Raw genomic sequence first — 15570 nt, 5'->3', positions numbered from 1 at the left:
AAAAAAGGAAAAATGACGGCTACGAAGAAAATGAGGGGGAAATAAAAAACGATAGATCACGTGGCGCACCATACGCTACAACAATGACCGGCCAACAACTTACCGCGGACCTCGGCTCCACTTCTACTCGGGCTACAATAAAATATCAAGAGGCTGCCGCACCCATCAAGACCGGCAAAGATATGTTTTGATTCAACCAGTTCCGCAAACAGAACCGTCACTTCTGCATCGGGTGGGGAATATACTTCCACGCAAAAGAAGAGAGTAACCCTAATACCCGACAATTCACTTGTTACCTCTATCCGATCTTAAAAGGGGGCGGCGAGGCCATCTCAACACGACACGGTACAGATTCCGTGAAGGGACCCAGATAGACGGGAGCTCCACAAACACCACCGACCATCGTCGCCCCTAAGTGCAGGATCCACATCACATTTGCACCGACATGAATCCGTAACACAACATTTTAAAAAAAAGGGGGCGTCGAACATACCGTCATCGAAAGGAGCCACAATGAAAATAGTTGTGTAAGATTCCTCGTGCAGATGAAAACCGGATACACCCACACCGCCCGGTTGCAGAGCTGATCGTACCACACAGCAGTGCTCGCTAGAAAGCTCGAGAATATTTAAAACGGAGGGAGTCACAAGAGGGTCTTCGGCACGGTGGAGGCCACCAAAGGACGGTGCGAAAATGTGCGAGGGATGTGTCGCAATGACACGGAGTCCGAAATGGAGGGCCACCCGCAAACGTCATTATGTCGAACTCAAGTCCAGCAGCACCACGGATGGTAACAGACTCCACTTCTAATGTCGTCGATGGGTATTGCCTTGCAGGAGCAAATCTAAACGGGTGTGCTACCGCAGAGCGTGTGTTGAGGGCCGTTTCGGATGCATGTTAAAACTCTCAGCCCCTCTAAAGAGCTGCAAAAACGCATTATTACACATGCACGCACGCACACACGGCTCACGAGAGGGAACCGAGGAGAGGAGACGCCCTACAGGAGATGGCTGCGCAGGGGGAAAACAAGATATATGAAGAATGAGAGTGGTTACAAAACCTTGAGGGGTAATACCCTTCCTACGAGGCGCTGTTACACTCGTCAAAAAGGGAAATATGTTGGGGCCAACTGTGGCAATGAAAGGGTTTGTATACCAAGTGCACAGGCTGTTGTGGGGGAGATCCGCTTTGAAAGATACCACCACGTATGGAGAAGCAGCGTCTTTAATTAGCTAGGGGAGCACTGGCCTGAAAGCGGGGGGGGGGGGAATGGAGACTGCGAAAACATTAAGCCTTTCGAGGAGTCGGAGAGGGCAACGCAAAAAAAAAAAAAAGAACTGGCCGAGAGGCTGGGAGGGCGTGGTGGCAATGCGTTCTGGGCGGTGAACTATACGCTCGAGCCCTAAGGGGAGGGGGAGGGCTAAATTTCAAGAGGAAGCGCCCGAGAAAGAGAGCTAACAGGTAAAAGAATATGATCGATAGGACGCTTCCGCCGGGTAAATGAAGTCAGAGGACGCTTCAGTGGCCACACCGTCCTACAGGGGCCGAGGAGCGGGAGCCCAACAAGCAGGTGCGGCGCAACGTGTGTAGGGGTTCACTGCCAGGAGTCTTTCAGCCGCCTTTTAATCTGCCTAGTTGTGGGAGCGGCACGTGCGCGTGCAGTTACGCTGAAGGAAAGTGGGGCTGTACACGAAAATGGGACGCGCACGTGCCGGTAGCCGGACAAGTGTGGTTGAGAGGACAGAGGGGTTGTGAACTATCGTGTCCAAATTTGCTGATACTGAATTAAGGGCTGTCTGGTGTGCTAGGAGGGATTGTGCGTTGCAAAAGTCTGGCGCATTGGGTAAATAGACGGGGGGAGGTCAGCCTGCGCCTTGTGAGAAGACGTAGCATTGTTGGGTAACTTATGCACGTATATGTCTATCTGCTGGTAGTTGCGGTGGCGCTACATGTACACTACGGTGACACTTACAAGCTCATTGGATCGTGAACGAGGTGCGTTTTTTTTATTGTCACCTTTCTAGTTGAAAACTGTAAGGTAATTCTCCCGCTGGTGGAGAGATTCCATCGGTAATATCCTTCGGCAATCTCTTTCGCGTGGCACCGCCACTGAGGCAGCCTTTACCCCCCCCCCCCTATTATGTAAAAAAAAAGAGACTGGGGTGTACCTCGACCAGTTTACCGAGTACAGAGATTGGTGAAGAAATTGCTGCACTACCGTACTGCTTGCCCCGTGTTAGCACACGTGATGCCACCGAGATGTGTTTGCGACAAAGTGTAAGCAAAATTTTTTTTTTGGCACAGCACACTGTAAATTATGAATAAACGTTGATGGTATATTTAATAGTGTGTATATGGGATATTCTAGTGCAACTGCATTGTAATTGGTGGTCTGTCGGGAATACTGAAGGTCGCTAAAGTGGAGATCAGAGTTATTTTTTTTACCTTTGTGCTTCACCTTACCCACGTGATCAGCGAGTTTAGGTGCGTACCAACGTCTTTACTACTTTGCTTACACCATATCCCATGTCATCTATTCAGAAACCTCTTGTTTTTTGACTATTGTATATTAACATGGTGGACGACAGCTTTATGGGATACAACCTACATATACGACTACAAAAAATACGCCACATATTTTTAGGAATTTCCTGTTACTTGCGCATATCGTGCAAATAAACTTTGTTACAAAGGTGCGCACTGCGCGCTCTCACTGGGTTGTATGCAGGCTTACTTGGTGGGCAACCATCTTCTGTTTACTTGGGGGTAAAGCAAGCTTTCACCTTCGCACATGTGTGCACTCGCGTGACATGCCAAAAATTGTAACACCAAATGTCATATTGGGTATGCTTTTTAGATGTGCTTATGCCACCCCAGGGTGTGCGTGTGTGTGTCCGGTAGAGGGGCGATGTGGGTATGAGGATCGTCTTTGCCATTCTGGAGATAGGTATCTTCAAGTATATACGTACGTAGGTATATATTTACTGCTTTGCTGCTGCTTTGGCGGGTTGGTGACAGTATAGACCAGCTCTGAATGGTGTTTCAGCCCTGCGTCCACGTAATATTAGCTTCTTTGTTTTTGTGTGTCGTCTCACCGATAACTGTATTTGCTTTCTCCATGCGTATGCTAAACCTCTCCATCCCCATGATCTGTTGTCGATATTCGGTCTCCAAGTTCCTTTTTGTTGCCGGACCTTCATTTTATTGTTTGGTTCATTAGACTTCCTCAGCTGTTGGTTCTAGTTTCGTGCCATGTGCGAGTAATAAGCTATCTCTATTTCCCCATTAGTTTCAATTGTGTGCTTTATGTTCTGAAATTGGTATCAGTAGTAAAATTGGTAGAAGCTTTTTGTCCTGTTAACATGGAGAGCGTGTCGCTTATCCAACTTATGTTGCAGGAAGAAGGCGCTTTCTTCCACCCTTCCATCGGCGTACTGCCAATCCACCAAATGGGTGGTGGACACGGCGTTATTGCCACGGAAAATTTGCCGTCGAACACAGTGATAGTAAAGATTCCAGAGTCATCTATGATTACCGCCCAGAAGGCTCGAAATCATCTTAATTTTTGGATTTCTCAGCAGAAGCAAGAGCGTCTCGGTTGGACCCCCTTCGATGGGAGGTCGAGAAGGGAGACATCTGTGGATATCCTAGGGGATTTAGACCAAATGTTATCACCAGGCTCCATGATTATCTTCTCTTTGCTCGTTGCCGCAGGGCAATGTGGTCGGTTTAGTAACAATGCTTTCCATAAAAAAGCTGGTAGTGCCTCTGAAGTTATGTTTACCGTGTCCACTGGAGGCGGAAATGCAGATTTAGGGCCATTTTTCATACACCGTTGGATGAGAACGTGGCTATTGTCCCTACCAACCAAGTACGATAACCTCCTTGAGTTGTTGGAACACACGCACCTGGACAGTACTTGTGTGGGCGTCGCAAGGTCACATGACTGTGAAGGGGGTGGTGCGTGTCTTCGTAACTTTCTGTGTTTTGAGAGGCACAGAAGAAAGGTGCTGGAAGAACGGATGCAGCTAGAAAAAGAGTTCAATATCGTGATGTCAATTCTTTCGCTGCATCTTCCCTTGGTGCAACCTTCTGGTGGCTGCACGATGTCGTGTGCAACACCGTTTACAATGCAACAGTTTATTTGGGCTTATAACACCCTCATGAGCCGTGGGTTTTCTTACGATCCTGAGGTTTGGGCTGTCATTCCATGGGTCGATTATTTCAATCATTCACTAACAAATAATGCCACTATGAGATTTGACAGATGTATGGGCGCGTACATATTTGTGACGACAGCTCCTGTATCGAAGGGAGATCAGGTATTTCTGCAATATGGTTCGTACACAGATGCGGAGCTTGTTCTGTGGTACGGTTTCATCACGACTCCTTCACTTTTACCAAAATTTTCGAGTAATGATGATATACGAAGTCGCATGAGCTTGCTCCGAAAGGTTCTTTTGGAGCATCTACGACACGAGGAGGTGGGAAATTTGGGCTCTGAACGCGACGCATGGCTGTCGAGTCTGAATACTGCACTCGGTCATTGTTTTTCACCTTGGGCTAAAGCGGATGGCTCTTATCCACCTTCAAAGAAAGGCGCGTCGTGGCTTGAGTCCTTGTTTACCTCGTATAAGGATGCGGTTGCGGGGCACAAAGCTTTTGATGTATCTGGCAACGTACATACGGCAGTGAAGGCGGCCGATGAATTATGTAGGGTCCTTACCCGAGGAACCGTAGTTTGGGACCACCGGCGCCTAACCGAACCCGGATGCACTGTTGGTGTTTGGGCCCCGTCCAACTCAATGCTGTCGTTACTGAAATATGTAAGTCGAGTATGTCGGAAGTTTAGCCCAGACACTTGTCTTGTTCCTACCGCTGTGTTGAGGGCTATTTGTTGGGCAGAGCTTGTTTGTAACGGCATCGTAGGCGAATTTGACTGTCCAGTGGATGCGTTACTATGCCCTTTCGGACCGAAGAATGAAATGGTACCCCTCTCTGAAGGGCACGTAGGCAACATGGCCCGACAAGTTTCTGTGGATGCGGCCTATCTGTTGTACTTTCTGGCGGTGGAAGCAACCGAAGATGAGTTGCGTGTTTATTTCCTACATGACTGCGTTTAGCGCTAATCCATTTGAACTGCTTGACTTAACCTAGCCAGCAGTGTGTGCATGTATTTTCTCCCATCGACATTGTGAACCTCTTCATAAACTTTGGTTGCATTGTTTCGCTTCAATGCTCATGCGACGGAATGAAACGAAATGAGCAGTAGGGGGACGTTGTGAGGTCACGTTGCATTACTGTCGGGTAAAAATTGATCAATTAGTGGAGTGATCCCGCTGGATTCGCTGTGACCCGCGCTCTGTACCAGTTGCAGAGGCGACGATGGCATGATACGCATTTGGTGAGTTGTCAGACCAACAAAGGCTACCTTTGCCCTATTAAAAAGGAAAATGAATGTATCCTACCACAAATTTTCAGACGTTGGATTTTTTAGGACATAAATTCCAATGTGAGGCGTATTGTCGCCTACGTTGAAGATTTCTGTGAAGATGGTCTAACGATGCGACGTGTCTGATGCGTATTGAGATTTGTAAGTGGACGTAGCGGAGAAAATTGCGACCCTTGTCTTTGGTGCGTGTATAGCGCTCTCGTGATTGCGGAGGCCAAATGGAATTCAGACTTAAAATGCGTCCGGTTGATAATTGAGGTAAATTTCAATTCCTGTGAACATTTCGTCGCTGAAACGGGGCGCAAGATTTAGGCAGTAGTAGCGGTCGAAAATGATTGTGTACTTGATGATGCGTCACATTGGTGTCAAAATAACCACTGTCCAGCTGTTGGTTGAGTTGGCTGAACCTGAGGTCTGCATCACCACTGGTACACCTGGGTCAGCGCATGCTACATAAAAATGCACGTGTACGCGTGTGACTGAAAATGTACAGAACTTTTTGGGGGGTTTCCCGTTAACTTCTACACGCATGTTTTCTTTCCCTTTGTCGATAAAACTTTCCATTTCTTTCCTTAAAGAACACTAGGCATAGGGTGTTCGTAAATACCTTTTACACCCGCCTATCGTTTTAACGCCAACATGCAAGATAACTATGTGTGATTGTGGTGTTGAGCATAATTAAAAATATTATTGTGATTTGCTCTTCTGATGTATAGAGGTATTGGTTTTGCCACTACTGTATCTGTGCTTATGTATATGTCCTACTTCTGTAGCAGTTTCTCCATTTTCATTTCCTTTTATATTGATGATGGTGATGTAAATAGTGTCTCAAACATTCCCGAACGAGGCCAGGCTTGTATACTGTTTTCACTAATTTCCATCAGTTTCGGTACCGACAAGACGCACACTTTTATATACGTGTGTAGTATCGTGCAATTTGTTAATGACTGATGTGGCAGAGGGACACCAATCCTATGCGAATGCGTTCATCTCAGAGGGCGATAGAACGAGCGCAGTGCGATATCTTGACCTTTTCCTTCGGCTTTATGAGGAATACTGTGACGTTGCTGAAGTAGAGGCGAACTCCCGCGTATTGCAAGCCGCCACGGTTATGCAGAGCAACTCCCATGCACCGGACTTGTTATCATACGTTGTCTCTGCTGCAGCACTTGGAATAGGTGGCACACGTGCACTCGCACCTGCCCTTGCTTCTCTCCCACTTAAGGTTCTTAATCTTAGTGAATGTTACCTTGGTGACGCAGGGTTGCGTGTGCTTGCGGAGACACTGAGTGCAAGTTCCCACTCCACTGGTGGTCTACGCGTGCTTGAACTCCGCGGAATCAGTGCCAGTGACGGGTCTTCGGTTGCGTTGCTGGTAACGGCGCTGCGTTCTCTTCAGTTACTTGATGTATCAAGCAACCGCTTTGGTACTCGCCCCCCAGGGTTTGCACTTCTGTGCGCTGCTATGGGATATCACCCGGCTCTTCGGGAGGTTCACATCGCTGACAACATGGTAAGTGGCTGTTGTGAGTCGTGTGTGGGCGCCATAGCGGAATGGCTCGTGAAGGCAAGTCGGGCTTGCATGCTTCAGCACGTTGATTTGCGTTTCAATACCCTAGGGTTATACCGGAGAGGACTTTACAATACTGTGGTTGATGGAAAAGAAGTGCAGTGTACGCTTTACGGTTTTTACCCGCTTGTGGACGCACTGTTACTCAACAACTCTATAGAAGTACTTGAGGTAGGCAACAATGGTTTTCCTCCCGGCGTATTGGATGCTATAGAAGCGAAACTCGCTGTTAACAAGCGGACAAAGAAGGCTCTACAGGAGTACTACACCAATCATATAGATAGATGATGCGTGATAAGAAATGAGCTTTGGAGAACGTGGTGACATGTGAATTTACAATACTATTTTTATTGGGGGTTTGCACTATGCCTTACCTTGTATATTAATAAAAAGGTTGTGGTGGTAAACGCAACGAGACACGCTTCAAATCGTTCCCATTCCCTACCTCTCCCTTCACGCATTTAGTCCTCCGTTACGCGTTCCATGTAGTGAAAGTTTTCAGCGCTTACTTCTGTGGTGTTGTGCGGTGGCAGTCAACTCTCAGAGATCAGTTCCTTTTTATTCCTTTCCTCAAATAAGAGGATGAGTTCTACAAAGGATGGATCTCAAATTTCTAGTAGCACTGGTCTCAATGTAGTACTCACACCCATCAAAGTGGCGGAATTAGTTCGGCAACTGGCGGAGGCGCAGTACGAGTCAAAGGTGTTGAGGCATCGGATTGAGTCGCACCATCGCGAAAGCGACTTTTTCCAACACGGCACGATTAATCAGCACGATGGAGGAAGCACTGGCAGTCTTGCCGTGGAAAACGAGCATTTGTATACTTCTAATGGGATGGGCGACACCGTCAGTATTAATTATACTACACGACACCAGAATGAGTGTTCGGAGGGAGCAAATGTAACGAAAGATATGTCGGGGTCGATTTTCGCCTGTGGTGAGCACCAGTCATGCCCACCGGAGTGCTGCAGTACCAAGCCACCGTCCACATGTCGTCCAGCTGTCGGCGCCGATGAGAAATTGACAGTTGCACGGGAGGGGGTCAATGCCACCTGTAGCGACGCTTCGACTAACCACTGGAAGAAGAAATATGCCCGACTGAAGCACTTTCACGACAAAACAATGACTGAAAGTGATGCACAGCTTCGGGAGGTGCAACAGCTTGTGTTTCGGATAAGTGAGGAGCAGGAAGCTTTATATCATCGCCACGAAATTCGTATTCTTCAGCAAAAATTAGAGCATGAACGCAGTCACAGGCTTCTCCTTGAAACTAATATGAAATCTCTCAAAGAGGAGGCTGCTAAATGGAAGGAGCGTTACCTAAATTTTGTCGAAGAACCGGCGGTGCATTGGTTTCGAACGGTAGCAGGGGACGTCCGAGTCTCCGCCAAGTATGGGTGTGCGCTAGGGAACGAGAAGCAACAACAAGTAGTAGACGGTTTAAATGAGACAAATTACACCTCCAAGTCACACGATAGCATTGCCGTTCCTGCAGTGGATGTCTGCACGATGCCTCGTCGCTACCCCATTGCGCAGCATCGCGGGTGTGTCAGTGCCACTCTTTTGAATGTGGGGGGCGACTCGATAGATCAAGGGGAGCATCACTTCATTCAGCAACCGCCTTACTCTTTTGAAGGGAAAATAGGTGCACACACCGAAACAGTTGGTGGTCACGAGTTGTGTCTTAGGATGCACGGTAGCCAACGTTCTGTAGGCGTACAAGTGAGCTGTGGAATGGCGACGGCCGAAACCCAAACCGAACCAGGTTCCCCGTCTGCTGTCCCTTTAAGGAGATTGTGTGGCGACAGTCTGCGCACGAATTGCGAGGCAGCATGTTCGCGACTTGATTTATGGGCCACTGACCCTTCTGGTGTCGTCACTCCAACATTTACCCCGACCGGGACTGTGCCTTTGCTGACTTCCACACATCATATACCCCACAACTCACGGGTTCCGCCTGCCGTACCCGTTGAAGCAGGTGCTAACCCTGTTGGCCGCACATGCTGCTTGCCAATGTGTCATATTCGAAGTAAGGGCAATTCTTCACCTGCTCCCGATCAGTCGGTCGCTCTCCCGATGACCAGCAGACAGTTGCCTACCGTACCTATTTCCGTTGAAGAGGACAATTGTGCAAGCGATGACGCTCATTCGTACCGAAAGTGTTTGGAGGAAAACATAGCTCGGCATGGTCAATTAGTGCAAGCCGTCGCTAAGCTTCAGCAACAGGTACAACTTGCGGTTAAGAAACCTTAGCGCTCATAAAGCGGCTTCCAGTTTCGCACATGTGCAAAATGTGCAGTCGTATGCCCATCTGCAAGAAGTTGCCTATCTTCGTTCCCCCCATAAGCGCTCCTCGACGAAATTTTGGGATGCTGACAAGGATGTCAAGGAAGGGTTAGGGCCCGCCTGTTTTCGCTCCTGGGCGGCTGGTGCCTCAAGGCTCAGCCTTCTTGTTCTCTTCCCTTTGTTTATAGATAGAGAAAGTCACAAGCTTTTGTGTACCCCGTTTTGACTGGCTGCCGCTGTGTTGTTACGGTAAACGCTGCCTACCTCCCTCTGCGATTAACTGATGACTTTGGGGGATCTGTTTAATGGGAAACAAGAACAGAAGTTCATCTGCCCCCGGCGTGGTAGAAAGGGGGTTTCCTCCCTTTTGACAACTTGTCAACAGCTTACATTGTTTATTTGTGTGATTATTGGATAATCTGGTGGGCTGGCTTGACATAGCTGGAGAAGGCACATATTCCGAAGCGTTTGCAGTTTCATGCAAAACTTCATGTGATTTATGCTACGATTCCGCTTTGACGCTGCATTTTTTTTCTTCGTTCTTCACCATTTACGCGCGAAGGGGAGTCTAACATTGCAAAAAGGACATTGTCCACGATGCAAATGAGAGTAGAGTCTCCACATAATCAACGGACCAGCTTTCACAAAAGTGCTGTTGCGGACAGTGCAACATCGAGCAGCCGTAATGACGTCACAACAACCGCTAACGATTCTTTTTTTACCGCTCAGCACACCGGGGTCGACGTCCTACATCGAACGGCAGCAGCTGCGCAAGAAACCACTACCGCAGACGATGGTTTACCCTTTGGTAACTTCCTCTTTGACAGTATGCAAAGCAGTGGTATCGTCCAACCTTCCGGAAGTAACACGAGCGGTGGCGAGGGGGATGTCGCTCAGCCCGCGTTGTTTGATGGGTTTTGCTTCGATTATCTTTGTAGTAGCGATGATGCGTGGCCTACAGGAGGCGTGGCACCAAGCGATGGACCAGCGCGGAGCGTGGAAGCGGCCGAAGAGGTAGACGGGGTGAACCCCTTTCGCTTTCTCTCACCCAGCGACACCGCAGCTTTACGTGCTGAAAGCCTATGCGTGGATTTCACCTTTGATTCTACTTCAGACGAACTCAAAGCGTCTTGTGTTGCTATTCCGACAGAGACATCGACACTACTAGCGGCTGAGCCTCCACATGCTCAGGGGGAAAGTGCGACAGCGGTGGACCTAGAGGTAATTGATCCAAGTCCATCAGAGGAGTGCGATCCTGCACCCGCAGTGGCGCCACAGTGCTCCACCCAGTTTCTTGACAATGGTGGCAATAGCCGCAATGATGATTTTTGTATCTCCAGAAACTCATCGGGCTGCATGGATCCTACGGATCTCAGACTTGACACGAGGGGCGACCAGACACCGTTTCCACTTGGATCAAAAGCGAAATCTGGGCCAGGTGCAAGCGGCACAAACACGGCGGCGTCACGGGTGTCCCGAGAAGGAGTCGAAGAGTTACTGCTCCGCGCTCAGTGTATTCTTAACAGGGAGATTACAGAACAAGCAGCGTCAACTTCATCACATGCAACTAATATCGGCAGCGCTCCCATGGCCGGTGCTCTGCAGGGGGATCCTGACCCTAAGGGGACTTCAGACGCGATGTTTAGTGCTCAAGTTTCGCACTGGCTGCGTCGTGGGGAAGAGCTTCATGAATGTGCACTTACGACTATATCGGAGTTACAACTCCGACTAACACACGCCATGCAAATGTTCGGAGCTCACACCAGTTTGTCGTCGACCCTGAGCCCCCAGTATGCCAATACGCCCGTTGTTCTCACTCTACCGCTTGTTCTTCCCCTAATGAGGTCCCTTTCGGAAGACCAGTAACACAATAGTGCGGGATAGTGCCGTTATTTTCAACAGATTATATGTGGTGATGTCTCATCTGTTATGAGTAATTTTTTCTTGTGAACTGTCTTTTTTTTTCACATTTTTTTCCCAACTACCTCATTATTTTTTACTTCACAGTTTGCTCTCCGTTTTCCTTTTTGATACACGTTATACTTTTAAAACACATATGCGTGCATACGGTTTTGTTTTGACAAAAACTGTCGCCCTACCGTGTCGGTGAGGAGCGAGGGGTTGATGTGTTATGATTGTGGGCAGTGCATGTTTTGGCTCCCCTCAGACGACACATAAGGGTTTTTTCTTACGTCCTCTTTCTGCCACCACTTTTTTTTTCCATTTATCGCAAGTGCGTTCGCACCTTTTCCCAAGAACAGTTGCTGACATAAAGTTACCAGGAGCATCCCAGTTACTACAGACTGAACGCGATGAATAGCGTATCGTGCCAGATCGACAGGCTTTTGCAGGTACTCAGCAGGTTGGACCTTCAACACACGCTGCCTCATGATGAGGCTCACCAACTGCTGCTGTCGCTGGCCAATACGACAGCCATTGTCCGCAGGGCAGTAGAATGGCAGAAGCGCGGGCAAGCAAATGAATGTCTCCGTCCCCTGGGAGCAGACGACGCAGAAGATAAAGAGAACCAGAGTACTCCGTTAGATCATAGAAAGGGGGAACAGCAGTTGAGGGGAGGAGCCGATTTGGTTACGAGGGCACCGGCATCGCCAGCGACGGAACATGTGATGGGGGACCCCATTGCTGATTGGAAGCGGGAGACGATCAGCAGCATTGCCAAATGCAGCGATGTGCCCGTGGAGGAACTCCGCAGTTACAACCCAAAACTATCTGTTTATGCCGATGATGAGATTTTGCCGGCAAATACATATATTAGAATTAAAAAAAGCCCAAGTACGCAACGTGCGGTAGAGGACGAAGAGGTGGCAGCAATGTATCAGCGCGGTGAGGAGGTTTTCCTCGGGATAGACGACGTTGGTGTTACAGAGTGTCCGTTACCGCTTGCCCCGCTGCCAAGCACTCAGGGGGAGAGTTCTCGCAGTGTGGGAGTGGCTGGCTTATCCGAACCGCGAGATGAAAGCAACCCGCGAAGTGTTGTGGGGGCGAGAGGTGGTAGCAACACACGAGGGTCAATGATGATGCTGCCTTCGCCATCGCCTGTTCGCTACAGCGCCCCTTTCAGAGAGCAGAGCATTGGAACAGATTGCGATGAATGGGAGGGACGGCAAGTTGAGCCCCCAGAATCTAGAGGGTTAATGCCTGTCGCCACAGGAGTGGGTGCTGCAACAGACGCGTTTCGCCGCAGCGGCTCGTATTCGCATGCAGGTTACTCACCTGCATCGCCGATGCTTGCGGCGCGTGGATCCCTTGGAGAAGCCGGTGAAATACACGGACAGGGCAAGACGTGCTGGCTTGAAAACGCGATTGCTGTAACCGGATTGTCCTCCGTCGTTGTTCCACCGTCGCTTCTCTCTCAAGTCAAGGCGAGCATGCCTCCACTTGCAAATTTCCCTCCCGCACCGACTGTAGACGAGACCGGTATCATTAATGATGTACAGAGCAACGACCGTTCATCATCTTCGGATGCACCAAACCTAATTGATGATACTGTTCCTCAGTGTGAGCCAAAGGTTGATACTTCCGCCTCCGGTGGGGCTCTGGAACCAGCACAACAATGTGAAAGCGTCAGTAACAACAAATTGGGGCAGCCTCGTGGCCCTACCGGAGCAGCCACTGTTGAAGAAGCAGGTGAGCGTGACGGGCCAGATGCCGAAAGGACGCCCAGTTTTGCCGCAGAAAAAACACCCAGCTTTACCGCGGAAAAGAGTGACTATATTACAAGTAGCCGCGATCACTCTGTTAGCGGATGTGAGCTTGAAACACTCCATTCCATAGCTGCAGAACGAAACATAGCGGTAGGTCGCATTATAGAATGGAACCCACACCTGAGTCGTTACGGAGTGGATGATCCCTTGCCACCAAATCTTCCTATAGTGTTGCCGATGCCAGTGGAGCAGGTTTTGTGAAGGACTGTTAAACACCTTTAGCAGTTCTTCGACGGGTTTAGAGATAACTGAATGCCGATTCCAGAGATAAATTCGGCAGGAACCAATATATGAATATACACTTTTAAATAGATTTGTGGATATGCGATTGTGATGTCCTTTAAAGAACCGATAGAGAGAGTTCCGTGAAGGACAATTTGTTTGGGACTTGGATTGCCCGATGTGGTTGTGATTCTTCGACTGGTTTTGGTTCGTTTCCGTTCGTATGTTTTTATTGTTGTAGCAGGTGCCGTAGTTTTGAGATGTTAGTATTATTTTTTTTCTTTAGTTGTCTTTTTGTTTTTTTGAGCAAACATATTTTTTGGCAAGGGAGCTATCCAGTCTAGGTCAATTAAGAGTGTAAGTCTACAATTAGGCAGAAGGTAGGCAGCAGCGCGGTATAGTACAGGTCCACCACGACTGTTGCACAGGAGAGAGCGACAGAACCAAAGCTTTAGCGCGCAGAGTTCTGATTAGGGGGGGGGGGTACCTCGACCGGGCGCCGCACTGAGAGGTGACAGAGGGATCAGAACGAGCAAGATTGTCATTGCTGCTTCATTAACCTTTTTCATACTTGATGGAGTCGAATGTGTCCGATACTTCGTTGGTGGGTGTACCATTGCTCCCACTCATCCTCCGGAAGGACAACAGCCTTCTGCTCGCTTTGTTCTCCGAGAAGAAACAAGAGTTGATTGAGATCGAAAGCAGTTCCATGACAGGTGATTATCGTGAGTGCGAAGTGTGCTTTAACCCTGCTCGCTCCACCGCGTTTGCCCACGCCACTGCGACTCACGTGCGCTACAGCGAGGTGGTACCCGTGGGGAAATCAGTCAATGATGTCACTCCATCGGAAAACCATTCGTGGCAGCTGAATCTTATCTTTGAAGTGGAAGAACGAAACACAGTGGCGCTGTCCTTCTCCGCCACCGGCGCAGTGCTTGTTACATACTCTGTGATGGACAGCAAGCGACCGGAGGGGAATATGGCGCTCTACAATGCTGCCACGGGGCAACTTTTGCGTCGCTGTATGCAAGCCCGCTGGCCGGGGATGGTCTGGACCCAACAGGATCTGTACTGCGTCCGACCAGTACAGGGGTGCCTTCACGTGTTGAATGGTAACCTGCTCAGTGAGGACGCGGCCGCACTTTCCAAGTTGGACCTACAACTACCTCAGGATAAAGAGATTGAGTTGTCAATGTGCCCCAGCAGCATGCCCATTCTTGCTTTGTTCAAACCGTTTCACAAACAAACTCAGGGAACCCTCTTTATATACAGACTGCCTAATTTGGGGGACGGAGCAATGTTTCAGGCAACATTCGGCCGGGCGGAGTCAGCAACGTTGTTGTGGAGTGGTTCGGGAAATCATCTGGCAGTGCTCGTGAAGTCTGAGAGAGACGCAAGCGGGAAAAGCTACTATGGTACGGTGTTACTTTATCTCGTTGACGTAGGCGGGCGGAAGATAAAACAGATAAAGTTCCCTAGCGGGGAATCAGTTCATGATTGTCAATGGAGCCCGACAGTTGACGAGCTTATGGTCGTGCACGGCAAGATGCCCGTCAACAAGACAACACTATACGACAAAGCGGGTGTTGCGCTGATGACATTTGGTGAAGCACCGAGGAATGTTATTTTGTGGTCACCGAATGGCCGTTTCTGCACTCTCGGTGGAACGGGGAACCTTGCAGGAGATTTTGTCTTCTTCGATGTTCGGCCTCCATCAAGTGGGAGCAACGGACGTGGCCCCGCCGAAACGACTTCCACCGTAGCCGTATCGACGGGTGAGTTCAATCACAAGTGCAGTGTACAACTTTGGGCACCAGACTCACACATCTTTCTCTGTGCTATAATATTTACTCGTTTGAGAATCGATAACAAACTTGTTTTTTATAAAAATAACGGGGAACAGCTTTTGACTCAGAAGTACCCAATTCTTTATGGAGCTCACTGGGTCCAGACCCAACAGACGCATTTGTATCCGATGCGGTCAGCCTCACCACGGAAAACGGAGGCTCAGGCGAAACCGCAACCATACAGACCTCCTCATGCCAGTGCCGCTGCATCAGCTCTATTGAGGCGGCCAGACTCGTCAACACCAAAGCAAGCCAAGCCAGCTGGCCCTCCCGGAGCGACCGTCGTAGTGCAGAAGAAGAAACGGAGATAGACTTAAGTGAATTTTGTCAGTGTACGTGTGTTTCTCTGTCTCTGTGTGTGTGTGTGTGACAGTGTTTGTTGCAGCCTACGGAATGTCGTGTTCTTATCCCTTTCATAAAATTTGGTTGAGGTAAAACTTTTGACCTCTGTCTTCTAAAATTGTGCGT

At 49.0% G+C, this 15570-nt stretch overlaps 6 protein-coding genes across 6 annotated transcripts, besides 1 other annotated feature; all 6 read left to right on the top strand.

Annotated features, from left to right (window-relative positions):
* Nucleotides 1-15570: part of a sequence feature (sequence corresponds to BAC RPCI93-6E7) that runs on past both edges of the window.
* On the top strand, nucleotides 3363-5123 carry Tb927.5.3500 (hypothetical protein, conserved; the record flags this gene model as incomplete). Its single annotated transcript, XM_839927.1, has 1 exon — nucleotides 3363-5123. One exon carries the CDS (start codon nucleotides 3363-3365, stop codon nucleotides 5121-5123), a length of 1761 nt encoding a protein of 586 aa, XP_845020.1.
* Nucleotides 6396-7310, top strand: Tb927.5.3490 (hypothetical protein, conserved; the record flags this gene model as incomplete). The annotated part of the gene is made up of 1 exon (XM_839926.1): nucleotides 6396-7310. One exon carries the CDS (start codon nucleotides 6396-6398, stop codon nucleotides 7308-7310), a length of 915 nt encoding a protein of 304 aa, XP_845019.1.
* On the top strand, nucleotides 7605-9275 carry Tb927.5.3480 (hypothetical protein, conserved; the record flags this gene model as incomplete). Its single annotated transcript, XM_839925.1, has 1 exon — nucleotides 7605-9275. The coding sequence occupies one exon, from the start codon at nucleotides 7605-7607 to the stop codon at nucleotides 9273-9275; it is 1671 nt and encodes a 556-aa protein (XP_845018.1).
* Nucleotides 9906-11174, top strand: Tb927.5.3470 (hypothetical protein, conserved; the record flags this gene model as incomplete). Its single annotated transcript, XM_839924.1, has 1 exon — nucleotides 9906-11174. The coding sequence occupies one exon, from the start codon at nucleotides 9906-9908 to the stop codon at nucleotides 11172-11174; it is 1269 nt and encodes a 422-aa protein (XP_845017.1).
* Tb927.5.3460 (hypothetical protein, conserved) lies at nucleotides 11621-13234 on the top strand (the record flags this gene model as incomplete). The annotated part of the gene is made up of 1 exon (XM_839923.1): nucleotides 11621-13234. The coding sequence occupies one exon, from the start codon at nucleotides 11621-11623 to the stop codon at nucleotides 13232-13234; it is 1614 nt and encodes a 537-aa protein (XP_845016.1).
* On the top strand, nucleotides 13830-15413 carry Tb927.5.3450 (hypothetical protein, conserved; the record flags this gene model as incomplete). Its single annotated transcript, XM_839922.1, has 1 exon — nucleotides 13830-15413. The coding sequence occupies one exon, from the start codon at nucleotides 13830-13832 to the stop codon at nucleotides 15411-15413; it is 1584 nt and encodes a 527-aa protein (XP_845015.1).

The sequence above is a fragment of the Trypanosoma brucei genome, chromosome 5, assembly GCF_000002445.2.
Source record: "Trypanosoma brucei brucei TREU927 chromosome 5, complete sequence".
Lineage (NCBI taxonomy): Eukaryota > Euglenozoa > Kinetoplastea > Trypanosomatida > Trypanosomatidae > Trypanosoma > Trypanosoma brucei.
The sequence above is the reverse complement of the archived record's forward strand: the minus strand, read 5'-3'. Positions and strand labels throughout refer to the sequence as shown.